A 22412-nucleotide genomic window follows, 5' to 3' on the forward strand; every position below is an offset into this window, starting at 1 on the left:
GGATCGTGACCTGAGCCGAAGGCAGACGCTTAACGACTGAGCCACCCAGGCGCCCCTAAATATAAGTTCTTAAATAGGATTACTATGTCAGAGGATAGGAACAGTTTTAAGACTCTCACTGCATGTTACCAAGTTGCTTTCCCAAAAGTTCCTTTCATTTTCAGCTTTTTTTTTTTTTTTTAAGATTTTATTTATTTGAGAGCAAGAAAGAGCTGGCACAAGTTGCAGGAGGAGGGACCGAGGTAGAGGGAGAAGCAGGCTCCCCGCTGAGCAGGGAACCCTACTCGGGGCTCGATCCCAGGACACTGGGATCATGACCTGAGCCAAAGGCAGATGCTTAACCGACTGAGCCACCCAGGTGCCTCTTATTTTCAGCTTTCTTGATATCATTATATAAGTATTGGGTATATATAAAAATGTTCTGCATTGTGAAGTTAACCTCCGTGTTTAGAAAGCATTGAAAAGACCTCCCAAAAAGGGGCACCTGGCTGGTTCAGTCCATAGAGCGGGTTACTCTTAAGCTTAGAGTCATGAGTTCAAACCCCATGCTGGGTGTGGAGATTACTTAAAAATCTTAAAAAGGGGCGCCTGGGTGGCTCAGTCATTAAGCATCTGCCTTCGGCTCAGGTCATGATCCCGGGGTCTTGGGATCGAGCCCCGCATCGGGCTCCCTGCTCTGCAGGAAGCCTGCTTCTCCCTCTCCCACTCCCCCTGCTTGTGTTTCCTCTCTAGCTGTGTCTCTCTCTGTCAAATAAATAAAATCTTAAAAAAAAAAAAAAAATCTTAAACAAAAACAAACCTCTTAAAAATGGATTTGTTCATTCATGCAACAAGCTCTTACTGAGCATCTCTTATGTGCTGGGCATGGTGCTAGATGTTAGAAATAGTAAGAGCTCCTAATAAGGCCAAGTGAGGAGTTCCTAGGAAGTGAGTCCCCTGGGGAGAGAGCTTGCAGCAAACTCAACCTAAACTCAATTCCTACTGGGAGGAGACGGGCCTGGGGAACCCGGCGAAGTGGGAGTACAGACACTGTTGAAGGGGAGATGAAGGAATATGGCCCACATTGTCAGACCCTCTGATTTCTCAGGAGAGCCTGGAAATGGAGGTCTTTAAAAACACTCTGTGAGCACGAACGTATTCGTGGGCTACTCTAGTCAGTGGCTGTCGGCGGGCAGTTTCCAGCAGTCACTGGTCTGCAGTAGGTGGATGTGGGGAATTGCTAAGGAGCGCTCAGAGGAGAGGCAGAATGTCCCCTGGAGAAGTGGGCTGTCCCAGGTACTTGGGAGGTGGACAGGATGTCAGCGGAGAGGCCATGAATTGTTCTCAGACTGTGTGTCTTTTCCATAATAAACTTACCCACATGTAAGGTCATTGTATCATACAGCGTTCAGTCTGTCCCAGAGGGCGTCAGGGGACTCAGAGGACATTTGACCCTGTTCTTCCTTCCCTGTGGGGCCACACCCACGCCTGTACCTTGGGTTCTCAGCCACCTCCTGCAAGTAGGTCACTTAGCAGCTCCCAGCCTCTGGAGACGAGGTGATGGTACGTGACAGGCAGGATTGAAGGCATCCTGAGCGTCGGGTCAGGTGTGCCCGTCGGGCACATTCGGAGTGTGAGCTTGCGGTTCTGCCACAAAACTAGAACAGAAAACCGGCCCTGAAACTAAGAGCCTGGGGGAAGAGGAGGGGAGAGGGGAGAGAGTTCTTATTCTTTCTTCCCTAGGAAAGTGAATTAGCCTGTGGGAGAGTGGGGACCGGGTGGTCCGCTCTCTGCCCTTGACCTCGGGTCCTGGTTGTCCTTCTCTGTGGCTGCCAGGAGGGCTGACCCCGTGCCAAGGAACGAGTTCCAGCCTAGACAGGCAGTGGGAGAGCTGTGTTTGCTTGGAGGTAGGGTGTGGAGGAGCGGGGACAGAAGGCAGCTTAATAATTTGCAGTCTTTTTAATCTGTTATTTAAATTTTTGTGTTTTCTAAATTTTTCTTGTTTTTTTTTTATGTTTATTTTTTTTTTGTTTTTTTTTTTTTTTTTTTGGTGTGTGAGAGTAAGCTTTATTTCTACTCTCAAACTCTTACAACTTTGCATAAAGTCCTACCTCAGAGATGGCAGAAACTGTAATAAACGATCCACCCCCCTGCACAACACAGCAAATTTTAATGTCCCACCCCCCTTTGGGGGAAGGGAGGTTACACTACACACTTTTGGAGACGCCCCAAAGGTTATCTGGCACTTTGGTACAGAAAGGATTTGGTCCGATTTCTTACTGGCTTAGGATACTAAAAGGCACATAAAGTTGGTTGCTCAACCCCTCTGGGCTGGGGTGGGGCAGAAGGTAGACAGGGAGGTGGTCTGGGACAGAAGGGCAGACCATGGGTGTGGGCTCAAGTTCTGGACGACAGAGGTAGTTGATCCTGGGTGGCTGCTGGGGTGGCTGAGGGCAGCCTGAGTGCTCAGGGTGGGTAGATGCTTCTCTGGTGGCCTTCGTCTGCCCAGTCCACCAGCTCACTGCTCTGAAACCATAGCTGGATCTCCCTCTGGGCCCCCTCCACGGAGTCGCTGGCATGGATGATGTTCCTGCTGATGTGGATGCTGAAGTCCCCCCTGATGGTGCCAGGGGCAGCCTCAGCTGAGTTGGTGTGTCCTACCATGGCCCTTGAGGAGCAGACCACGTTGGGGCCTTCCCAGACCATGGCCACCACGGGGCCGGAGGTCATGTAGCTGATGAGGGCTGGGTAGAAGGGCTTCCTCTGCAGGTCATGGTAGTGCTCAGCAAGGACTCTCTCTGGCGCCTGCAGCATCTTCATCCCCACCAGCTTGAAGCCCCTCCTCTCAAAGCGCTGGATCACATCCCCAACAAGCCGCCGCTGCACCCCATCTGGCTTCACTGCAACCAGGGTCCGCTCCCGGGTCCAGGAGGACCCTCCCGAGCTCGGGCGTGCGAGCAGGCTCGGGCCCGGGGCCCGCGGGCCGCTCAGCAGCCCCGGCAGCGCTGCGCGCCCCAAGAGGCCGCCCATGACCCTCGGCCCGCGGGCCGCTGGCTGAGAGCAAAAAGTTGTTACTTGTTTTTTATTAAGTAATCTTTATGCCCAATATGGGACTCAAACTCACAACCCCAGGGTCAAGAGTCCCATGCTCTACCAGCTGAGCCAGCCAGGCGCCCCTCTAAGTTTGTTTTTCTTAATCTACACGCTCTTGATTTTCCAACTTGCTGCCCTTTTTGAGATGAAAAGCCTCTCTCATATCTGCTCCCCTCTTTCCTCTAAGACCGTGCTTCCTTGACACATGCCCAGTTCTAAATGCTTTTCTCCCTTTTCTCTCAGGGCAATTTTTTCCGTGTTGGACCTCATGAAAGTAGACATGGCGAACTTTGCCGTCACTAGCATTAGGCCGCATCTCATGCAGCAGTCCGTGGACTACGAAAGGAAGAAGTTTCAACAGCTTTTGGAGAAGCAGCCAAGTACGTCTAATGCTTTGTGGTGTCCTGCACTCTGTTCTTCCATTTCAGGGCTGTAGCTGGTTGCACAATGATACTGTTTGCAAAATAAAACTAAAATTTTGTATGGGAGTGTTCTGATTTCAAGACCGAAAAGCACAAGACTTTGAACTTGACAATTGACAAGCAAGAGAAACAGAAGTAGAATATAAGAAAAGAAATTTAAAAGAACAAAGAAGTCCTAAATTAATAGGTTTTTAATGAGAACACCAGTTTGGGGTAAATTGTATGCTTGGCCTTGATTTTTAAAACACGACCGACTTCTTGTGACTATTCACTTTCCCCTCTCTTGGAGGTACATGAAGAAATTTTACTTTGCCTCCGTTCTATATGCAGAAAATCTTCCTGGTTTTATACCCAGAAAAAGTCTCATTTCCATAAGCCTCTCCAATGATAGCAGGAGAACAGAGGACTATAGAATCCAAAACTGTGTTGCATTTCTAGGGTGCTTTTTTTCGGGGTGGGGGTTCTGCATCGACAGCTGATGTTCCTGGTAAATTACAGCCTTCGGATCCAATTTTTTTATTTATTTAAGATTTTATTTGAGAGCAAGAGAGAGCACGAGCGGGGGTGGGGCAGAGGGAGAGGGAGAAGCAGGCTCTCCGCGGAGCAGGGAGCCCGATGTGGGGCTCAATCCCAGGACCCTGAGATCATGACCTGAGCCGAAGGCAGATGATCAACCAACTGACTCAGCCACCCAGGCGCCCCTGGATGGCTGCGAAATCCTCATTTATTATGAGTTCCATTTAGCCCCTAACTTGGGTGGTTAAAGAAGAAAATGGCAGTCTCTGGCTAGATTGTGTCGCCTGACCAGAACAGTTCATGCAGCGCCCGGAGCAGGTGTCCATCCCGCCGCAGACAGAGAAGGAGGGGTCAGGAAAGAGCAGAGCAGAAGAAACAGTACCAAGAGAAGACTGGATGCTGTTCCCAGCACACACACACGGCGTGTGCCCAGGGCGGGTGCATGATCACTATAACCCTCGCACCATAAGCCTACGAGGGGCGCACTATTTTTTTTTAACCCCTTTTTACAAATGTGGACATCGATTTTGAGAAATTTTTGACCAGAATGATTGGCCACCCAGTTCACTTTCTCAGCCAGGGTTGTACTGCCTCTCGGGAGGCCTCCAGGCTGGCCATCTTCCAGGCCGAAGAGCCTTAGTGTGAGAGTCGGGTGCCGGCAGCCAAGGGCCCGGTGAAGGAGCCGCTGCTGCGGCGCTGAGCGGCCAGGCTCCCCCTCCCTCCTCACGTGTACAAGCTGCCGGGCTACGGAGTGTGCCGCCTGCCGCAGGCTGCGGCGTTGGCACAGGGGCATCCTGCAGCCGGGTCCTTGGCCGCCCACTTGGCTTGAAGGTGACCTTCCCGGGCAGAGCCACAGCACGTTCCAGGAGCCGTCAGAGGGACTTCCTGTTCCAGACGCGGCAGAAGCAGCGCCCTCGGGGTGGCAGAGGTCCCCTCCCATGAGGCTGAAAGCAACCGAGCTTGATGGGAGACTCAGATCTAGACAAGGAAAAGGCCTCATTTTCAGTGTGGAGGATACTTTACACTGGGAAACTCTCGCCCGTGTCTCCTCCTGTCTCTGGGCAAGAATTTTTGCATCTCACTGAGCTGGAGTGATCAGAGCCCCCAGCCTTGTCTCCTGCCATGGTCGGGATGGGAGCGAAGCCCGTGGTTTGTTGAACATCTGTAGGTGGCGAGGCCGGCCATGAGCTTTGTATGCACGATCTTGTCTAGTCCTCGGAACTGCCTACGAGGTGGTATTATCCATCTCTTTATATTATATATAAATATATATATATATTAGGAATATAATATATTAATATGGAATAATATAATATATTAGGAATAATATAATATATTAGGAATCTGATCATTCTTAGCTAGTAATTTGCAATACTGTGATTTAAACCGAGTTTTATTTGATTCCAAAGTCTGTACTCTATATATACCTCACCTTCAGGATGATCTTCCCTAAAGTCATTCCGAGAAGCGTCCCTCCTGAGTGTCATAGTAATGTTCGCAGCCTTGTTTTTCACAGATTCCCTGGACTTTGTCACCCAGTGGCTGGAAGAAGCCGCAGATGACCTTATGAATCAGAAGTATAAAAATGCTCTGCCAGCTGGGGGAGGGGCCGCTGGCTCTGGGGACGGTCCCATGCCAAATCCTGTGGCTGTCCAGAATTATGCATACCTGAAGCTTCTGAAATGGGACCACCTCCAGAGACCTTTCCCAGAAGTAGGTGCTCCAGAGCAGTCTAACTGCTCATTTCTTTTTGTGCTGCAGAACTTTTAAAAAATAATAGTTTTGTGATGATACAGTTCTCTTACCAGAAAATTTCCCCTTTTAAATTGAACAATTCAGTGGTTTTTAGTTTATTTACAGTTAGAGGACCATTACCACGATTTAATGTCAAAACATTTTCATCACCCAAAAAAGACCCTGTGCCCATTAGCAGTCACTACCCTTTCCCCCCTCCCATACCCCTGGGCAGCCACTAATCTACTTCCTGTCTCTATGGATTTGCCTATTCTGGACATTTCGTATAAATGGGATCCTGCAATATTGGCCTTTTGTGTCTGGCTTCTTTGACTAAGCATAACGTTCCTCCAGGTTGTAGGATGTACCAGTACTTCATTTTATTTTATTTTTTTTAAGATTTTATTCATTTGACAGCACAAGCAGGGGGAGTGGCAGGGAGAGGGAGAAGCAGACTCCCCGCTGAGCAGGGAGCCCGACTTGGGCTCAATCCCAGGACCCTGAGATCATGACCTGAGCTGAAGGCAGATGCTTAACCGACTGAGCCACCCAGACACCCCAGTACTTCATTTTTTTTTAAGTTGTGTTTTTTTTACTCTAGAATATGCATAGTACAAAATTAAATACCAAAAAAAAAAATCTTTAAAAAAATTTTTTTTAAGTAAGTGCTACACCCAGCGTGGGGCTCAAACTCCCAACCCCCGGATCAGGAGTTGCATAGTCCACCGACTGAGCCAGCCAGGTGCCCCAAAATTCACTATCTTTATGTGTGCAGTTCAGGGCGTTAAGGACTTTCTCATGGTTGGGCCACCATCACCACCATCCTTCTCCAGAACTTTTCCATCTTCACAAATTCAAACTCTTTAAATACCTTTAAACACAACTCATGCCTCCCTCCCCCTTGCCCCTGGCAACCACCATTCTCCTTTGTTGTCTCTGGATCTGATGACTCTAGGTGCGTCATCTGAATAGAATCTTAACAGTATTTGTCCTTTTGTGTCTGGTTTATTTCACTCAGTGGATTGTCTTCAAGGTTCATCCGTGTCATGGTGTGTCAGTGTTTTCTTTTTAAGGCCGAACGATATTCCAGTGGTTGTCCCACATTTTGTTGAGTCGTTCATCAGTTGATAGACATTTGGGTTGCTTCCACTTTTTGGCTATTGTGAATTGTGCCGCTCCGAACGTTTGTGTACAGGTTTTGGTGGGGGCACGTGTTTGCAGTTCTCTTGGGTGAATACCTAAGCTGAGAATTGCTGGGTCACGCGGTGACTCGGAGTTTCCCTTGGAGGAACTGCCAGGCTGTTTTCCTGAGCATCCACCTCCCTTTCCCGTCCCTCAGCAGCGTGTGCGCCTCCCGGTGTGTACTGCTGAGCCACTCTCCTGTTTTTACACAACCTGATTACAACCATAACAGTGATGTTGCTTTTCAGTTTTATCTAAAAAATACTGCTTCCCATTCCATGTGGAGCATAAAAAAATAAATAAAAGTTTTTCACAATAAGTACTTCTAACTGCAGTGGTCCTTTAAGAAGACCGACAAGGATTTCCCCCATTTTGTCTGTAACCTGCTGGTTTGGTGTGTAGACTGCCTCATTTTTGAGGGCACTCAGGCTTTTTATCTCTAGCCTCAGAACCTGCTACTTCTCTAAATCTTTCTCCTCTAAGTTCCTGTTTTTCCTTTCAAGATGCTGTAAGCCTAAGGCTTCGTTCACTCTTGCCTCTGAGTTCCCTGTTTCGCACCAAAGGAGGCTCTAAATAAAGAGGGTGAGCAGGTAGGGGAGGCTCTGTTCTGAATAGTGGCACGTTCTCTCCCGGAGGGCAGTTCGCAGTCTGACATTTCTTTTAAAAATACCGCTGTGGGGAAGATGGTGTTTTTCATTGGACACCGATGTCTACCCTGAGGATTGATTGTTGGAAATCTTTTGTATCCTAAACCCAAGTCCTGCACAAAGCTGGGATGCTGCTGTGTCACCGAGTGAAGTCAAGGAAGAGGCTGGGTCTGTGGAAGCATTTCTGTTTAACAACAGAGGATCCTGAATCTTCAAAGATAGTTTTCACTGCTTGAGAAGAATGCTAGGCTAAGACCCTGAGTTAATGTCTTGATTTGGTGTGTCAGTCTCTTATAGCAAGACTAGTCCTTAACATTTATTTGGTTCACCTGTAAAAACTCCCATCGGAAGGTGTATTCATCAGCCCTTCCAGTGTTCTTTCCCTCATCCCACGCAGGGCACTTTGGCCTGGTAGGATGCATGGGGGATGCAGTCAGGGAAATCCACTCACTGCTTTCAGGGTGGCTTTGGATTGTTTTCTGTTATTCCTCCTTTTTTCTACTTACTGTTTCTTTTTCATTTTCTTTATTCACTCATCGATTCTTGAGGGCCTCCTTTGTGCTAGTGAGGGGGACACCAAGGTGAATCACGTAGGCTCTCCCTTCAAGCAGCTTCTCCTCTCCTTCCCTCTGGGGACTCTGGCTGGAGACCCAGGCTGCCCGGTTTGCTCTGGACTGGGGGCGGGGGGTGCTGCTGTTCGCAGGACTTGGGAGTTCCAGTTTTAAAGCCAGGACAGCCCTGGACAAACTGGGATGAGTTGGTCACTCTAGCTCCGTATCTCGTTACTCTTTTCCTGTCTCATGATAGAACTCCCAGTTACTGAGTGTTGGCTCTGCCAGCCCACTTTAGATCCATGGCCAGCCCCGTGAAGCAGGAATCCGTTTTGCACAGGGCTCCAGGGTTGGAGAAATTGGTGTGAGGTTATACTGCGTTTCCATAGCCATCTGCCTCCTGTTCTTAGAGTGCTCTCTGGCAGTCTTCCTAAGGAGCAAGGGGCTCTGAGGGGGAAGGATGATTCACGCATGACTCCCTCAGCTCTGAAATGACTAGAAAATTCCGAGGGCACCTGTGGAGGCCCGTGTGGGGCTGTACCCCACCGCCCCCTGCTGGCCGGCCTGCATCTCCCGCTCAGGGATGATTTCTGTCGTCTCCATTACAGACCGTTTTGATGGACCAGGCTCGCTTCCAAGAGCTCCAGCTCCAGCTGGAGCAGCTCACCATTCTGGGAGCCGTGTTGCTGGTCACGTTCAGCATGGCAGCCCCAGGAATTGCCAGCCAGGCCGACTTTGCTGAGAAACTCAAGATGATCGTGAAGGTTCTGCTGACAGATGCGCATCTGCCGTAAGTGGCCCCTGTGGGACAGCTGGGAGGCAGCGGGTGGCCGAGAGCAGCCTGCAGGGGGGTCTCCCGGTGTGGGGACGCCCCGGGGCCGCTCTCTAGGAACTGAGAGGAAACCTTGCTCCCTGTTTTTTTCACCCCAGCAGAACTGATCCGGGTTCATACAAACGGCGTTAGAGTCAATTCTAGGGTCCGCAAGGCTCTAGGAGAGTGGCTTTCACATGTTTAGGCCCAGGACCCACAGTAAGAAATTCATTTTCCGCTGTGACCTAGTACACACTTCAGGCACACGTGTAACTGAAATAAAAACTTCACAAAGTGAAACTTAATCTGAACCATGCTTAGCACAAATTCTTATAACATTAAAAAAAAATAAAAAAATACTGGTTGCTGCCCACTGAAATGCTCTCACAAGCCCCTAACAGTTTGGGTGGCACGGCCCTGGGAAAAGTCCTCTAAGAAGCGGGCGGCGTCCCCCCTGAGTCGCTGGGCCGTGAGCAGTTCTGTGCCCTTGCCCGCTCCCTGCGGCCCCCAGTGCTGCGTGTAAATGCCTCAGTTCATCGGGCAGCACGAGGCCACCCCTGCGGAGACGTCCGCTCGGGTCCGTGTGGTTCCCAGCCTACAGGATATTCTCTACTGGTCAGAAGTAAACACGGCCTCTGACAGGGCCCAGTTCAGAGGATTCCTGGAGGAGAATGTCCCCAGACTTTCTCATCCTTACGAGACGGAGGCATTTTCCTGCCGAGTTCGCACAAAGCGTGCCCGTGCTCGGTGCGGTGAGGGGTGTGTGCACATGCTGGGTTAGGCCGGGAGGGGTTTGCTGAGCTGAGGCCCTGGCACGGGGGCAGCCCTGGGCTGTCACCGAGGTCCCCCCGCCCCCCGGCAGACCTGGCTGTCTACTGCTTAAAGCGACCGGTGAGGGGCCCTGTCTGGCGCTTCCTCAGGGGGGTCCCGCCCTGCGCTGCAGTGTCCATCCTGGCTCTTGGGTTGGCACAGAGTTGGCACCAGCAGGGAGTCCCAGGGCTTGCACGTTTGCTCCCGCGACTCCTGCTGTACAAAGGGTTTAGGCCCAGAACGAAGGCCTTACAGGAAACCCACCAGCAGGAGGGCTCCCCACCGATACTCCAGGAGGGCCTGAGGGCTCTGAAAAATCAAGGTGCTCATTTTTTTTAACTTCGGGATTTCAATGGTATTTTTTTAAAGTAGTTAATACGTTCCCATGTTTCACAAATCGAAAGGGACAGAAGGGTATCCAATGAAAAGTTTCTCTCCCACTGCTGTCCCACAGCTCCCTGATTCTGGATTCTTGCGTATTACTCAGTGGCATTCAAGGTTTCAGGCTTATTTCAGCACACAGATGCTAGCAAGAAGTTGGGTTTGGGGTTGTTAGCGCTGGTATAGTCTCAGCCCTTCCCTTCCCACTGTCCTTTCTAGTAGAGAGAGAGAGAGTCTCCTGAGTCAGGTGTCCACAGCCTGGAAGGTTGGGGGCAGGGAAGAGAGTCCTGGACTTTCTCTTTGAACATGTCAGTCTGCAAACTGACTCAGATTGTGACTCTTATCAGGGCTTGGGCTCTTAACTTGGCTTGAGCTCGGTGGATGTGCACTTTGCTTACGGGCTCTTTCCTCCCTGCCTTCTCCTTTCCCTTCTGTACTCTAGCTCCTTCCATCTGAAGGATGCCCTGACTACCATTGGGGAGAAAGTCTGCCTGGAGGTGAGCAGCTGCCTTGCCTTGTGTGGGCTCACCCTCTTCACCACGGAAAAGGAGGCCGTGCTCAAGGGCCAGATCCAGGCTGTGGCCAGTCCCGACGACCCTATCCGCAGGATCATGGGTACGTTTTGGGGGGAAAGATGGGCAACAGGGATGTGCCCTTGGAGGGGCTGGCAGACCGGCCCCTCTGAAGAAATCTAGAAGGCTTTGATAGGTTATGAGTGCTGATGAGTGAGGAGAGAGAGTGAGTAATCACCACCAATGAGCGTGACCCAAAGGTCTGGACAAGTGACCAGGCAGCTGTCATTGTTCTGAGGGCTCTGACTTTGGAATCACAGGCTTTGTTCAGAACCCTGCTCCAGCACTGTGAGGTAATAGAAAATATAAGTATTGGTCTCTGCCCCCGTTCCCAGCACAGGGCTCCTAAAATTCTTGTAATTTCCTAAGTGATAAGAGCACTAAGCGCATCTTTTGTTCTAAGATTGGTCTTTGACCTGGATCCTGACACAGAGCTCTTAAATCCTTTGGAATTTCCCGGGTGATAGGAGTGTCTTTTGTTCTAATGAGGCAACTCTGGGTGGGCTCTGAAAGACCAGGCCATGATTAGAAGCCTGGAATTTTCAGCCCCGCCCGCCCGCCCCCCCCCCCCGCCCCCATTCTCCAAGAAAGGAGAGAGGGGCTGGAAATGCCTATGATGAAGCCGCCATAAATATCCCAGAAGTACAGGGTTCTGGGAGCGTCTGGGTTATTCATGTAATGGGAGGGTGATGGACCCCAACTCCACCAAAGCTCCTGCCCTCAGGACTCTCCCAGACCTCACCCTATGTGTCTTTTGTTCTGGTTTTCATCTGTATCCAAATCCTTTATTATGTAATAAGCTAGTAAACATACGTGTTTCCCTGAGTTCTGTGAGCTGTTCTAGCCAATAATCAAAATCCAGGGGAGAGGAGGTCATGGGACCCTCCAGTTTGTGGCCAAATCAGACGGAAGCTGTGGGCGTCCTGGGAACCTACTACTTGCAGTAGTGGGGGTAGGGGGGCAGCCTCGTGGGACTGAGCCCCTGGCCTGTGGGATGTGAAACTCCCTCCAGGTAGTGTCAGAATGGAGTACAATAGTAGGACACCCTGCTGGTGTTGCAGAGAATCGCTTGGTGTGGGAAGCCCCTGCCCTCGCCCACATCTGTTGCAGGCATGTTTGGGATGTGTGGTGAGAATGAAGGGGGAGCCAGGGCTTTCTTCACAAGCACCTGCTGTGTGGCTTGAGCAGGTGACCGGATGCTCCAGGTTCCTCATTTCTAAAAGGGATAATACCGGGGCGCCTGGGTGGCTCAGTCATTAAGCATCTGCCTTTGGCTCAGGTCATGATCCCAGGGTCCTGGGATCGAGCCCCGCATCGGGCTCCCTGCTCTGCGGGAGGCCTGCTTCTCCCTCTCCCACTCCCCCTGCTTGTGTTCCCTCTCGCGCTGTGTCTCTCCCTGTCAAATAAATAAATAAAATCTTAAAAAAAAAATAAAAGGGATAATACTGACAACCCTATACAGTTGCTGGGAAGACCACAGGGCATGAGGTCCATAAAGTGCTTATCAGAATATCCGTAGCCCATTGCAAGTACTTGCTAGAGAGGAGCTATTATTAAAAAGATTACTGTGTTAGCTGTTAGTCTTCATCATCCCAGCCATAGCACTGTGGAACATTCTGTTTGCTGTTGCTGGTTGATCGAGGAATACAGTGGTCATCTAATTTGGGGCACCTGGCTGGCTCAGTCAGAGCACGTGACTCTTGATCTCGGGGTTGTAAGTTCAAGCCCCACGTTGGGTATAGAGATTACTTAAAAATAAAATCTTTAAAAAATTTTTTTCATCTAGGGGCTCCTGGGTGGCTCAGTTAGTTAAGCGTCCGACTGTTGATTTCGGCTCAGGCCATGATCTCAAGGTTGTGGGATCGAGCCTGGAAGTGGGCCCCACGCTTAGCAGGGAGTCTGCTTGAGATTCTGTCTCTCCTCTCCCTCTGCGTCTCCCCCGCAACTTGGACTTGCTCGCTCACTCGCTCTCTCAAATAAATCTTTAAAACATTTTTTCATCTAATTTTTAAAACTCCTCTATTTCTCTTTAGTGTAATTAATTTTGAAGTCATTCTTTAGCTTCTTTATGAAACTAAATAGGTGTTCAACATAGAAATAACGAATAGTTAGCAGGCTTCAAGCGAAAGCTGAGTGACCTGTGGTTATCAGATTTCCGGTTGGAGTAGAGGCTGAACCAGTGACGTGAGCCGGCTTCTAACACTATGACTTCCTTTTTATCCTTAAGTAATATTTGATGGAAAAAGTTACAGGGATCGACAGTTTTTTCAAAATGACTTCATCCCAGCCCTGCATCGGTCACGATGTCGTCTGTGGGTCACTCAGGAGGAGCCTCTTGCAGATAGAAGGACCATCAAGATTAATATTAGTGACTTTGGTAGAGATGCAGGAACGTGCCGTAAATAGACTGCCGGCTAACAAGCTGCTCCGCGTCCTGCCATGTTGGGTGCCGAGTAACAGGTGGTCATAGACCTGGAGCTAAAAACCAGCCCTGGGGTAGGAATGATCCGAGGATCTCCAGTTCCGCGTGGGGCTTCCAATTCTGAGAACCTTAGAAAACCAAACTAACTTGGCAACAGGGGTAATGGGACCCATCTGGTCAGCAGTTGCTTTGTCACTGTGTATTGGGGTCTGAAGGGCGTAGGTCATTTGCACCCGAGAGGGTCCCACAGGCGTGCAGTTTGAAAGAACTCGGTGAATATAAATGCCCCTATTGCTTTTGTAAGAAAATCTGTAGGGGTTGATGAGGACCATGCAAAAGCGTCCTAGAGAGGAATGGCTTAAAAAGCAGCGCAACCTAAATTATTCCTCAGTAGTACAAGGTGGCAGGTGGCCACACCTCCGTGGCGGCGTTAAAGAAGGACGTTCACGCTGCTTACGTGTGGGCTTGGTGGGAAGAGCTCACAGACTCACAATGCTAGAATCTTTTTTTTCCATTTCTGAACTTACAATTCCTGCTTTACCCCCCACCTTTCCTCCCCCCCCGGGCCCCATTTTTTATGTGCTCTTCAGCAACGGTTCATGGTGGTCTCAGTGTGTCTTTCTCCTCAGAGCAGAACCTGTCAACACTTCAGTCTCCTTGTATTGATTCACACATTTATTCTTCCTTTCCAAATGTATTTTGAGCTTCTCCTGGGGCCAGGTCTCCTGCCAGGCCATGGGCTGAGTGCTGGGGCGGGGGGGATGACGAACAGGATAAGCGTGCTTCTACCCTCGTGAAACTAACCATCTAGAGCTGGAGAGGAAGTGTTCTAAAAATGGGCTGAATGTTCGAAGTGCACAGTGCTGTGGGTACCTGGTCTAGGGGGTGGGCAGGGAGGACTTCCCCGGAAAAAGGATGTTTAAGCTAAAAACTGAAGCATAATCAGAAGTTTGCAAAGTCACCCTGAACAAGAAACAACCAACTGCTTTCTTTTCTATCACAGATTCCCGAATCCTGATCTTCTTAGAAAGCTACCTTGCCTCGGGTCATCAGAAGCCATTGCTCACGGTCCCTGGGGGATTGGGTCCAGTTCAGAAAGAGCTGGAAGAAGTTGCTATTAAATTTGTCCGCCTGGTCAACTATAACAAGATGGTCTTCAGTCCCTACTACGATGCCATCCTCAGTAAGATCCTTGTCCGATCCTAACACGTGTGCGCTCTAGGCCGCAGTAGTATTAGCTTCTTGGTACAGAATACCTATTCTCAACTCTAGTGTTGCTTTGGAAAATGGCTATTTATTACATTTCTATGTAACAGCCCTGATTCCAAAAGGAAGAACACTGTGTATCACTGTTGAAAAGAGTTGTTGAAAAAGGCACTGAATTCTAGTTTGAAGGTTTGTATTTATGAGTGCAAGTTTACAAATCAAGAAGCTTCTTGTTCTCTTAAGTTTGTGGTAGCACTCCGCTTTTAAACGGTAGACTGCCGTGTGTCTCCACTGACTCTGTGCTGATTCGAGCTGCCTTGTCTTTCCCAGGGGGCTGGGGCCTCTCTTCCGCCATCTGGGTAGTTTTCCTTTCAGACACCCGAGAGGATCTGCCAGCCACCCAAGAAAGAGTGACCAAGCCATGTCCGTGTTGAGACTCATGCCCCTCCCTGGCACCGACCCTCACTCTTCCCTCCAGCTATTTTGTGTTAGAAGGGCTATCCCTAGTCTTACTGCCTCCCCCCAACCCCAGTGATGGCGTTCTCCCTGCCTGGCCTAGCCAGAGGCCCTGAGCGCCAGAGCCCTTTTGTTCTAGAGGGGATTTAATTGATTTTAAAAAGCTTATTCTTTTATACAGAATCATTCCTGAGTCTGGATGATAGCAGTTATGACTTCTGGGATCTAGAGAAAGGAAATTCTTTGACTTTTAAGCTTTGAAAGTTAAGGAGGAAATATTTTTTTAAACAGTATATACGTTGGTGTAATTTAAAAGACAGATGTCTGGGGTTTTTACTGAAAAATTCACTGATACAATGCACAGATGTATTGATTGGATTTGAATTTCAGAAATAGATTTAAGTGTTTTCAGATAAAACAGTATAGTGTAAGCTCACTTATTTCTTGGATAAGGAAGTCATAGAAAATCCCTGGTTTTAGAGCAGTATTTTTTTGAGGAACTTAGTGACCAGAATTCCTGACATATCCTGTGGCAGAAAGGGTAGCTGGTGTCTCACAGATAACCTACTCTGTTAAAAAAAAAAAAAAAAAAGTAAAAGGCATGCGTGCGTATGTGCGTGCGTGTTTCAGACAGGGACATTATATTAGAAGCAGAGCCATGAAGTTGGGAGTGAACTCCAAGTGCGGGAACAGCACAAGGCAAAGTAATGCAAGGAATCCCTTAAAGCGGTGAGGGATATGGTAGGGCGGGAGGCAGGCGTGATGGCAGGTGCGGTGGCAGCCTACCAGAGGAACGTTCGCTCTGTAGACTATCGAGTCGTACCAAGCTTCAGGAGAGGGTACGCTTATGTTGGGGGGACTGTGATTTCTCCAAATACATGCTACAAACTGTGTTCTAATGGTGTTTTCTACTTGCAGTCAGAAATGTATGCTGCATTATGTGGTCCGAAGTCCTATTATTAAAGTTTATACTCAAGGACAGATCTTCCCTGGTTTCATTGGAAGGGAATAAAAGTTCAATAAGTAGAACTTTTAAAGGACAAAATCACATCTTTTATAGTGTCTTCAAATGAGGTCACTTCTGGAATTGTTTCTGGAGGTAAGGTTGCTCTGTGGCAGCTGTGCTTGTTGGTCATGTGGTACCCCTCTCCCCCCAGGCTGAGAAGCCCGAGCACTCTAAGTGAGCACCATGCCCAACACGGGCCTTGAACTCACAACCCCGGGATCGGGAGTCACATGCTCTACCGACCCAGCCTCCAGCCACCCGCCCCCGCCCCCCCAAGCACTCTTTTGCCTGCCTCAGCATCCGAGAGTGTTTGGGGTTTAGTGCCGCCTCCGCCAAGAATGAAGGGGAAGAGCTTTACCCCCTAATACACAGGGTGGATCAGCACTTCCTGTAGTCACTCTTCCTAAATTTTAATTCTTTTTTTTTGCTTTCTTTTCTAAGGGTTAGCTTTTTATAAGATTTGACTTTTTTTTTTTTTTTTTTTTTATGGGTTCCTGATTTCAAAATTTAATTTTTTTTTTTTTTTTTTTTTTTGCCCCTCATGGGTTCCTAAATTCAGAGTTAAGTTTGTACCATCTGAAATCTTGATGCATATTTTACAGGGACCCACACAGACTCTCATGCCCCCCCTCCACCCCACCCCCCAGTGTCCACTGGTGGAGTTCTCCAAGTGGCAAAGCCAAGAATGAAGGAGGCAAAGTTCAGAATCACAATATTCATATTGAATTGTGTTGTTGTTCTTTGAAGATAAGTGAGCTACTTTCTTCTTGGAATCTCATAGGATTATCACTAAAGGCCAGGAAAATTCATTTAGTCACTCAGGAAATGTTTGTTGAGCATCTCCTTGTAATCTCCCCCCTCCCCCAACCCCCAGTTCTCCCTCCAAGATATGTATCCTTTGGAGCAGAAATTATCCTTCAGAATTGACCTGGTTCTATATAATGCATTGATTGGATTTGACATGATTTTCTATCTAACGGGTTTGTGGAAACAAGCGTCTTTTAGGGAAGTGCTAGGTTTATTTGGTGGTAGTACTTTACTGTGGATAGAACTGAGCGCCTTGAGAGTTGGGTCCATCATAGCAGGTGTGTTCGATTTATCTGATGGCCTCACGAATGAATGAATGTCCAGGGCAGGAACTGCTACTTTGTCAGGTCTCGGTTGGGTGGATGGATTCTCAGCCTAGAAGTTTTTTGAAAATCTCATTACGTTTAAAGCAAGCTGTACCATGCGATTGTTTATGTAACCATATAACCCGACTATAAATATACTTCAGGTAAGGATGTCTTACCGATTAAATGCAGTAGGCAGGTGCCTCAGAGTTTTTTTCTCTGAACAAAAGTTATGAATAAGTCTGACACAGCAGGGATATAATGTGCACACACTGGCTGACGATTAATGGGTTATTTAGCAGTTCTGTTTTTGTGGAGGTGCTTATGTTCATCTCGCTAAAACCCTAAGATTCCTGGGAATAAAGAGGTGTTGCCGCACCACCGTTCCTACTGAGTTACAAAGGGAATGAATAGGTGTTTGCTGTTTGATTTCCAGTGACTTTTGGCATGCTCTGGTTTCTGTGTAGAATGTTTGTATTAATTTTCATTTTGAGGCCAGGTGGTAGAGTGGAAAGACTGGGAGCTGTCAGGAAACCAGAGTTCTGACCCCATTTCTGTTACGTACTAACTGGGGCAAATCAGGACCTATTTCCAGCACATGTAACATGAAAGGACTAGACTTGATCTTTGAACTGCTTTCCAATCCTGACATTCTGTGATGTGTCTCATTTGAGTAACTTAAGTACACTGCAGTAGGATCGTGCACAGAGCTCCTGATTTAGAGGGTGGTCTGGGTTGGAGTCCTTCCTCTCTTGCCTTCTTACTGGCTGTGTGATATTGGGCCAGTCATTGTCCCTTGGGCCCCAGCATTTTCATCTGTAAAATGGGGAAACGACTCATTGACACTTGCTGTGAGAATTACATTTGATAATGGATATTAGAATGCTTTGTACATGGGAAAGGACTATAAATAGGAGGAGAGCATATAACCGTCTCCCCGTAGGTGTACCTGTGTCTGTGCCCAGCCTCCCTTCAGTCAACGTATTCTACGGGCTGGACGGAAGGGTTTCCTCCTGTCCTGGGACTCGTACTTTCTTCTGTCATCTCTTCTGTACTAAAGCTGCAATCTTCCCTTTGCTCCTCTCCCTGCTTCCACTGCCACCCCACTGATTCCTCCCCACCTCACCTCTGTATTATTTGAACCAAATGAATTCATGAGTGAACAAATGAAGGACGGCAGATGATGGGCTATGAAACTCCTATTTAAGGGCACTTATCTCATTGAAAACATAATTTAAATAAAGAACCACAATGATGTTTGCAATTGTGTCTTTATATTGGATTTTGTATTCTATAACTTTTGTTCGTAGCACTCAAAACAACTGCATGGAACGGAGGAGATACTCTGTAAGCTCAATAAGCTCTTTTAAACTGTCAAATGCTCACTGATCCTTTCTGAAATAGCTAGAGCCCCGGAAATAAGTGTCTGGAGCCTAAATGGGCAGGATTTAGTTGCACCTGGCCCTGCTGGGGGTTTCTGTTTATATTGCCTTCAGAACCTAAGAACCAGGACTCATGTGTAGGCCTGGTTTAGGTTTGAAATCACACGTGTCTGGAGTTAGTAGCACTAGTCACATTTCACCATTTTTACGTTTTATCTGAACTAAACACCGAGAAGGGTGTAAGATTAACTTCTGACTTTAAGAGCAACCCCAGAATTGAAGAAGCTCCTTCATTTCCGTCGTTTTCATTCCTGCCACCTCTGCTTTCTGAAGCTGTCTTCGTCGTGCTAAAAGCAGAACTCTGGTCAGGGCTCAGGGAGGAAAATTTAGAAGATGGATGAATTGTTTTTCTTGACTTTTATTCCCAAAACTTGGTAAGCTGACCCTTTTGTTGAATATGTAAGATTTTACTTAGATCAGGAACATGGCATCTGTTTTGTTACTTCGTATAAATGATCTGTTAGGACTTCTGAATTTTTTATTAAATAGAACTTCACTTAAAAAAATAATAAATAGAACTTCATTTGCTGAGTATCAGGTAAGAGGACTACCGACATTAATGAAGTTTGCTTTGGGAACTGAAATGTAAAAAACAAATTTATGAACATGGTAAATACGTTTTTACTGTCGTATAAATGAACTCTTGGTTTTACATGCTAAGCATAGGCCAATAGAGGGTTATAAAATTACCAAATAAATTCATAATTATTGACCAAGGTTAATATGCTGACAAAAGTGTATTTTTTCATTCTTTTCTAATGGTACAAATTTGGTTGTTGAGTTTTACATTTACTAGGTCACTACAACCTTTTACTTTACTGGACGTGGCAGCAGAGATCAAACCTCTTACTTGAAATTCAGTGCTAAAGGCTAGAGTTTGACTGATGTTGTTCAGGAAGGACTTAGAGTCCTTACATCTTACCTGGTTCTAGAGTTCTCTAGAAAATGTCATTGCTTTTATAAGAAGGAAAAATACGGATATCTTCTGAGAATTTCTGGGTCTAGCACTACGGATATAGGAGAGTTCCTGGACAAGTGGGACCGGCTGTATGAGCAGACGTCTGCACATTAGAGTTCCAAAAGTAAGTGCGGATTTCTAACATCATGCGACTTGATCAACTGTGTCTACAAAAGGAATGACCAAATACTCAATCATGTTAAAATCTAAAAATTCATAAAGTATCTATAGCAGAACATTAGAAAATGGTTTCTCCTAACATTCCTTTTTGTGTTTAAAAATCAAATAACATTCAGGGGAAAAACATCTTAGAAATAAATGCAGTAGGAACAGTTACAATACACAATGGCTACTCAGTGGCACTTTTCATCAAGGTGGGTGCGCGCGTGTTTTCTCTTTATTATGAGGCTAAAAAAATCATTTTTCATGCATTCACGTAGCTTTGTTTTGTCGTCCATGTAGACGTTATTACAGATCATTACAGGCATTTGAAGCCATTTGTTTTTAAAACACTACCCAAAGTGGCTGGGTGAGGGACACTGGGGAGGGCATGTGCTACGGTGAGCGCTGTGAACTGTGTAAGACTGATGAGTCACAGACCTGTACCCCTGAAACAAATAATACAGCATATGTTAATAATAAATGGGGAAAAAAAACCAAACACTCCCCAAAGATAGCAGTTCAGGAGAGATTCTGCCCCTCTGTATTTTAACGCCTGGGAAGCTATTTAGTACTACTTGTGCCTTTCAGATTGTTTTGATGATAACCATATTAAGAAAAACTACACAGCTTAAAAATAATACTTAAGAGGATAACAAAATCTGAATTAGAGCCAGCTGACTTTGTTTATAGGCTATTTTAGCTTTAATGGGAAAATACGGGAGACACATGCTTGTGAATTATGTAAATATCAAGATAACGTTTTTTCCATTACAAGCAAGAGTTTTACAGAAATATTTGAAGTTGATTTTAAAATGTATTTAGTTACTTTTGAATTCAAACTCTAAACTGCGTACCCAATATGTAAGAGTTTCTTTATAAAACTGTGATACCTTCCCCCCCCCCAACCTTCCTTTTAGCTTTTATTCTGAATCACAACCCTTAGGCTCAACTAGTTTTCTGTCTAGTAGTTTTTCTAGAAATGAGTCAAGAGGACATAATGTTGCTAACAAAGAGCGAAACCGAATTCTTGGGACTTATAATTTAATGATATCTGTGTGTAGCTCTTGAGCACTAAGTACCTTCTGAAATATATTTGTGAGAACAAGACAGTGGGTGGTTAAAGGAATTCCCACACTTTGCTTTTTAAGAGACATGAAAGGTAATATATCTGCCTCAGATTAATTGGGGGAAAGTACATATTTGAGGATTTCTAAAATGTTTAATTTGCCTCTTAAAATTAGATCCCTCTGTTTTCAGTTAATACTGAGACCAGGAGAGGACAAGTAGGTAAGTATACATAAATACAAGATGACTTTTCTTCGAATTGGCATTTATTTTTAAATGGTATTGGCTGAATAAAGTAAGTAGCTATTTTAAATACATTCTGAATGGAAGCAGCAGGAGGCATGACATTTTTGAGATCCTTTTATTTTTTTTAAAGGATTGTTTTAAAATTTTAAACTACAAAACCGATCCCATACATTCTGCCATAAATAAAAACAAACAATAAGGCAGACTCTACATAAGCAAACTGAGAACTGTTTTCAGAAAATGTGGTAAAATGCTTTACAATCATAAGCCATCCAGTTTTTAAAATAAAACTGTTGAAAACTCACAAATCTTCAAGCGGCACATACAAGACCCCCTTGAAGAGGGAACAAAATGTGGTTCTGCCATTTTGTGCTGTTCTCACATTTTTGAAAACCTAGTTTTAGAGCACAGGTCTGTTCCATGTTCTAAAATTCACACAGGTTGGTTGGTGGTTTTTCTTCCCAAGAACCATATGATAGAGGCACCAATGACATACGACTTTGTTTCCAAGAACCTTGTAACAAAGCATTGTCTCTTTTAAACATATGACTTAAGAGGCAAGAACGGAATCCTGGAGTTTTCTTCCAGAGCCCGGCTGGGGCCCGCTTCACCGAATTCGCTTCTGCTGCCGCGCTCTGTAGATGTCATGAACGGGGGGGACGACAGCTCCCTTTTCTTCATCGTCATCGGAATCCTCGTTGGGCCTCTTGACCGCCTTGGTGAGTACGGCGTTGCTCTCCACCGGGCCGTTCCCCTCGACGGCCAGCTCCGGGGCGCCGCCCGTGATGATCCGCACAGCTTCCTCAACAGCTGCGCAAACCACACGGAAAGGAAGGACTGTTGGGGGGTGGGGAGGCCTGGGGGGAGGGGCTGCAGAGTCCGCCCCGGGGAGAGAGACTGCACGCGCTACTTGGGACACTTCATGGTTGCCTGCAGAGCCTACTATTGGCAGAGCAAGGGAGGGCACGAGAGATACTACATAATTAAAGGAAAAGACCAAAGTGGCTCTTAAAATGACTTTCAGAAGCCCACTGTCCTAGTTCGTGTTCCCACGATAGAAAAGATCCGCTTTTGTGATGTTTTACTCCGTGGCATTAGAATGTGAACGAGCCTCTCTGTACCGAAGAGGGTTTGACTGCTCTGAGGTTTCACTGTACTGCAAGATGGCTAGCTGGAGTTGGGGACTTCAGCGCCAAAGAATAACAGTCGCCTGCCTAGGAGACCATGTGAATTCGGCCCTAAAGCGGGGCTTTCGTCACTTACTATTTGGTATCTTGCATCTTCGGAAAATTTCCATCAGTTCATCCACTTGTACAAAAGGACCCTATTTTGACACAAATAAATTTTAATCTCCAACAATCTGACAAGTTAAAATCGCACTACTTTACATTTTCCGTGAGAGGCGAAAAAGCACATGATTATTATAACCCACAGAGCAAGTATTATCAAGAAAATAAGAGTAAACAAACCTGGAAGCAGATGGGAGGAGGGAGAAGTTTCATTAGAACGACGGCGGCAGGCGGCACTGGGAACACGCCCCCGGGAACAGGGTGTAAGCCGGGTGCTGTGACACAAGGAGAAGGGGGGATCAGACAGGATGGAAGAATTTCTAGACAGAGCTAAAATAAATCAGAAGTAA

General features: G+C 46.9%; 3 protein-coding genes across 6 annotated transcripts in view; 1 reads left to right on the plus strand and 2 right to left on the minus strand.

Moving 5' to 3' along the window:
- The window catches only part of TCP11L1 (t-complex 11 like 1), a 35534-nt gene extending 20105 nt beyond the window's left edge, over window positions 1-15429 (plus strand). For all 3 annotated transcript variants that reach the window (XM_032413973.1, XM_032413972.1, XM_032413974.1), the window contains 5 exons: window positions 3316-3452; window positions 5527-5723; window positions 8733-8914; window positions 10569-10741; window positions 14124-15429. In XM_032413973.1, coding sequence (XP_032269864.1) covers window positions 3316-3452; window positions 5527-5723; window positions 8733-8914; window positions 10569-10741; window positions 14124-14326 — 892 coding nt within the window. In that variant the 3' untranslated portion in view covers window positions 14327-15429. The remainder of the gene's footprint in view (window positions 1-3315; window positions 3453-5526; window positions 5724-8732; window positions 8915-10568; window positions 10742-14123) is intronic.
- Window positions 2057-3028, minus strand: LOC116638226 (nucleoside diphosphate kinase, mitochondrial-like). Its single transcript, XM_032413975.1, has one exon. The coding sequence runs from the start codon at window positions 3007-3009 to the stop codon at window positions 2446-2448; it is 564 nt and encodes a 187-aa protein (XP_032269866.1). The 5' UTR covers window positions 3010-3028; the 3' UTR covers window positions 2057-2445.
- Window positions 15430-16299: 870 nt separating the features above from the next.
- Window positions 16300-22412, minus strand: part of CSTF3 (cleavage stimulation factor subunit 3) — a 74802-nt gene continuing 68689 nt past the window's right edge. For both annotated transcript variants that reach the window (XM_032413881.1, XM_032413882.1), the window contains exons 19-21: window positions 22243-22337; window positions 22037-22097; window positions 16300-21583 (exon numbers count right to left, since the gene is read on the minus strand). In XM_032413881.1, coding sequence (XP_032269772.1) covers window positions 21381-21583; window positions 22037-22097; window positions 22243-22337 — 359 coding nt within the window. In that variant the 3' untranslated portion in view covers window positions 16300-21380. The remainder of the gene's footprint in view (window positions 21584-22036; window positions 22098-22242; window positions 22338-22412) is intronic.

This window comes from Phoca vitulina, unplaced genomic scaffold, assembly GCF_004348235.1.
Source record: "Phoca vitulina isolate PV1807 unplaced genomic scaffold, GSC_HSeal_1.0 scaffold16, whole genome shotgun sequence".
Taxonomy (NCBI): Eukaryota; Metazoa; Chordata; class Mammalia; order Carnivora; family Phocidae; genus Phoca; species Phoca vitulina.

Bases quoted from the DNA above. Each gene is read 5' to 3' on its own strand.
- LOC116638226 (XM_032413975.1), bottom strand. From the start codon at position 3,009: ATGGGCGGCCTCTTGGGGCGCGCAGCGCTGCCGGGGCTGCTGAGCGGC.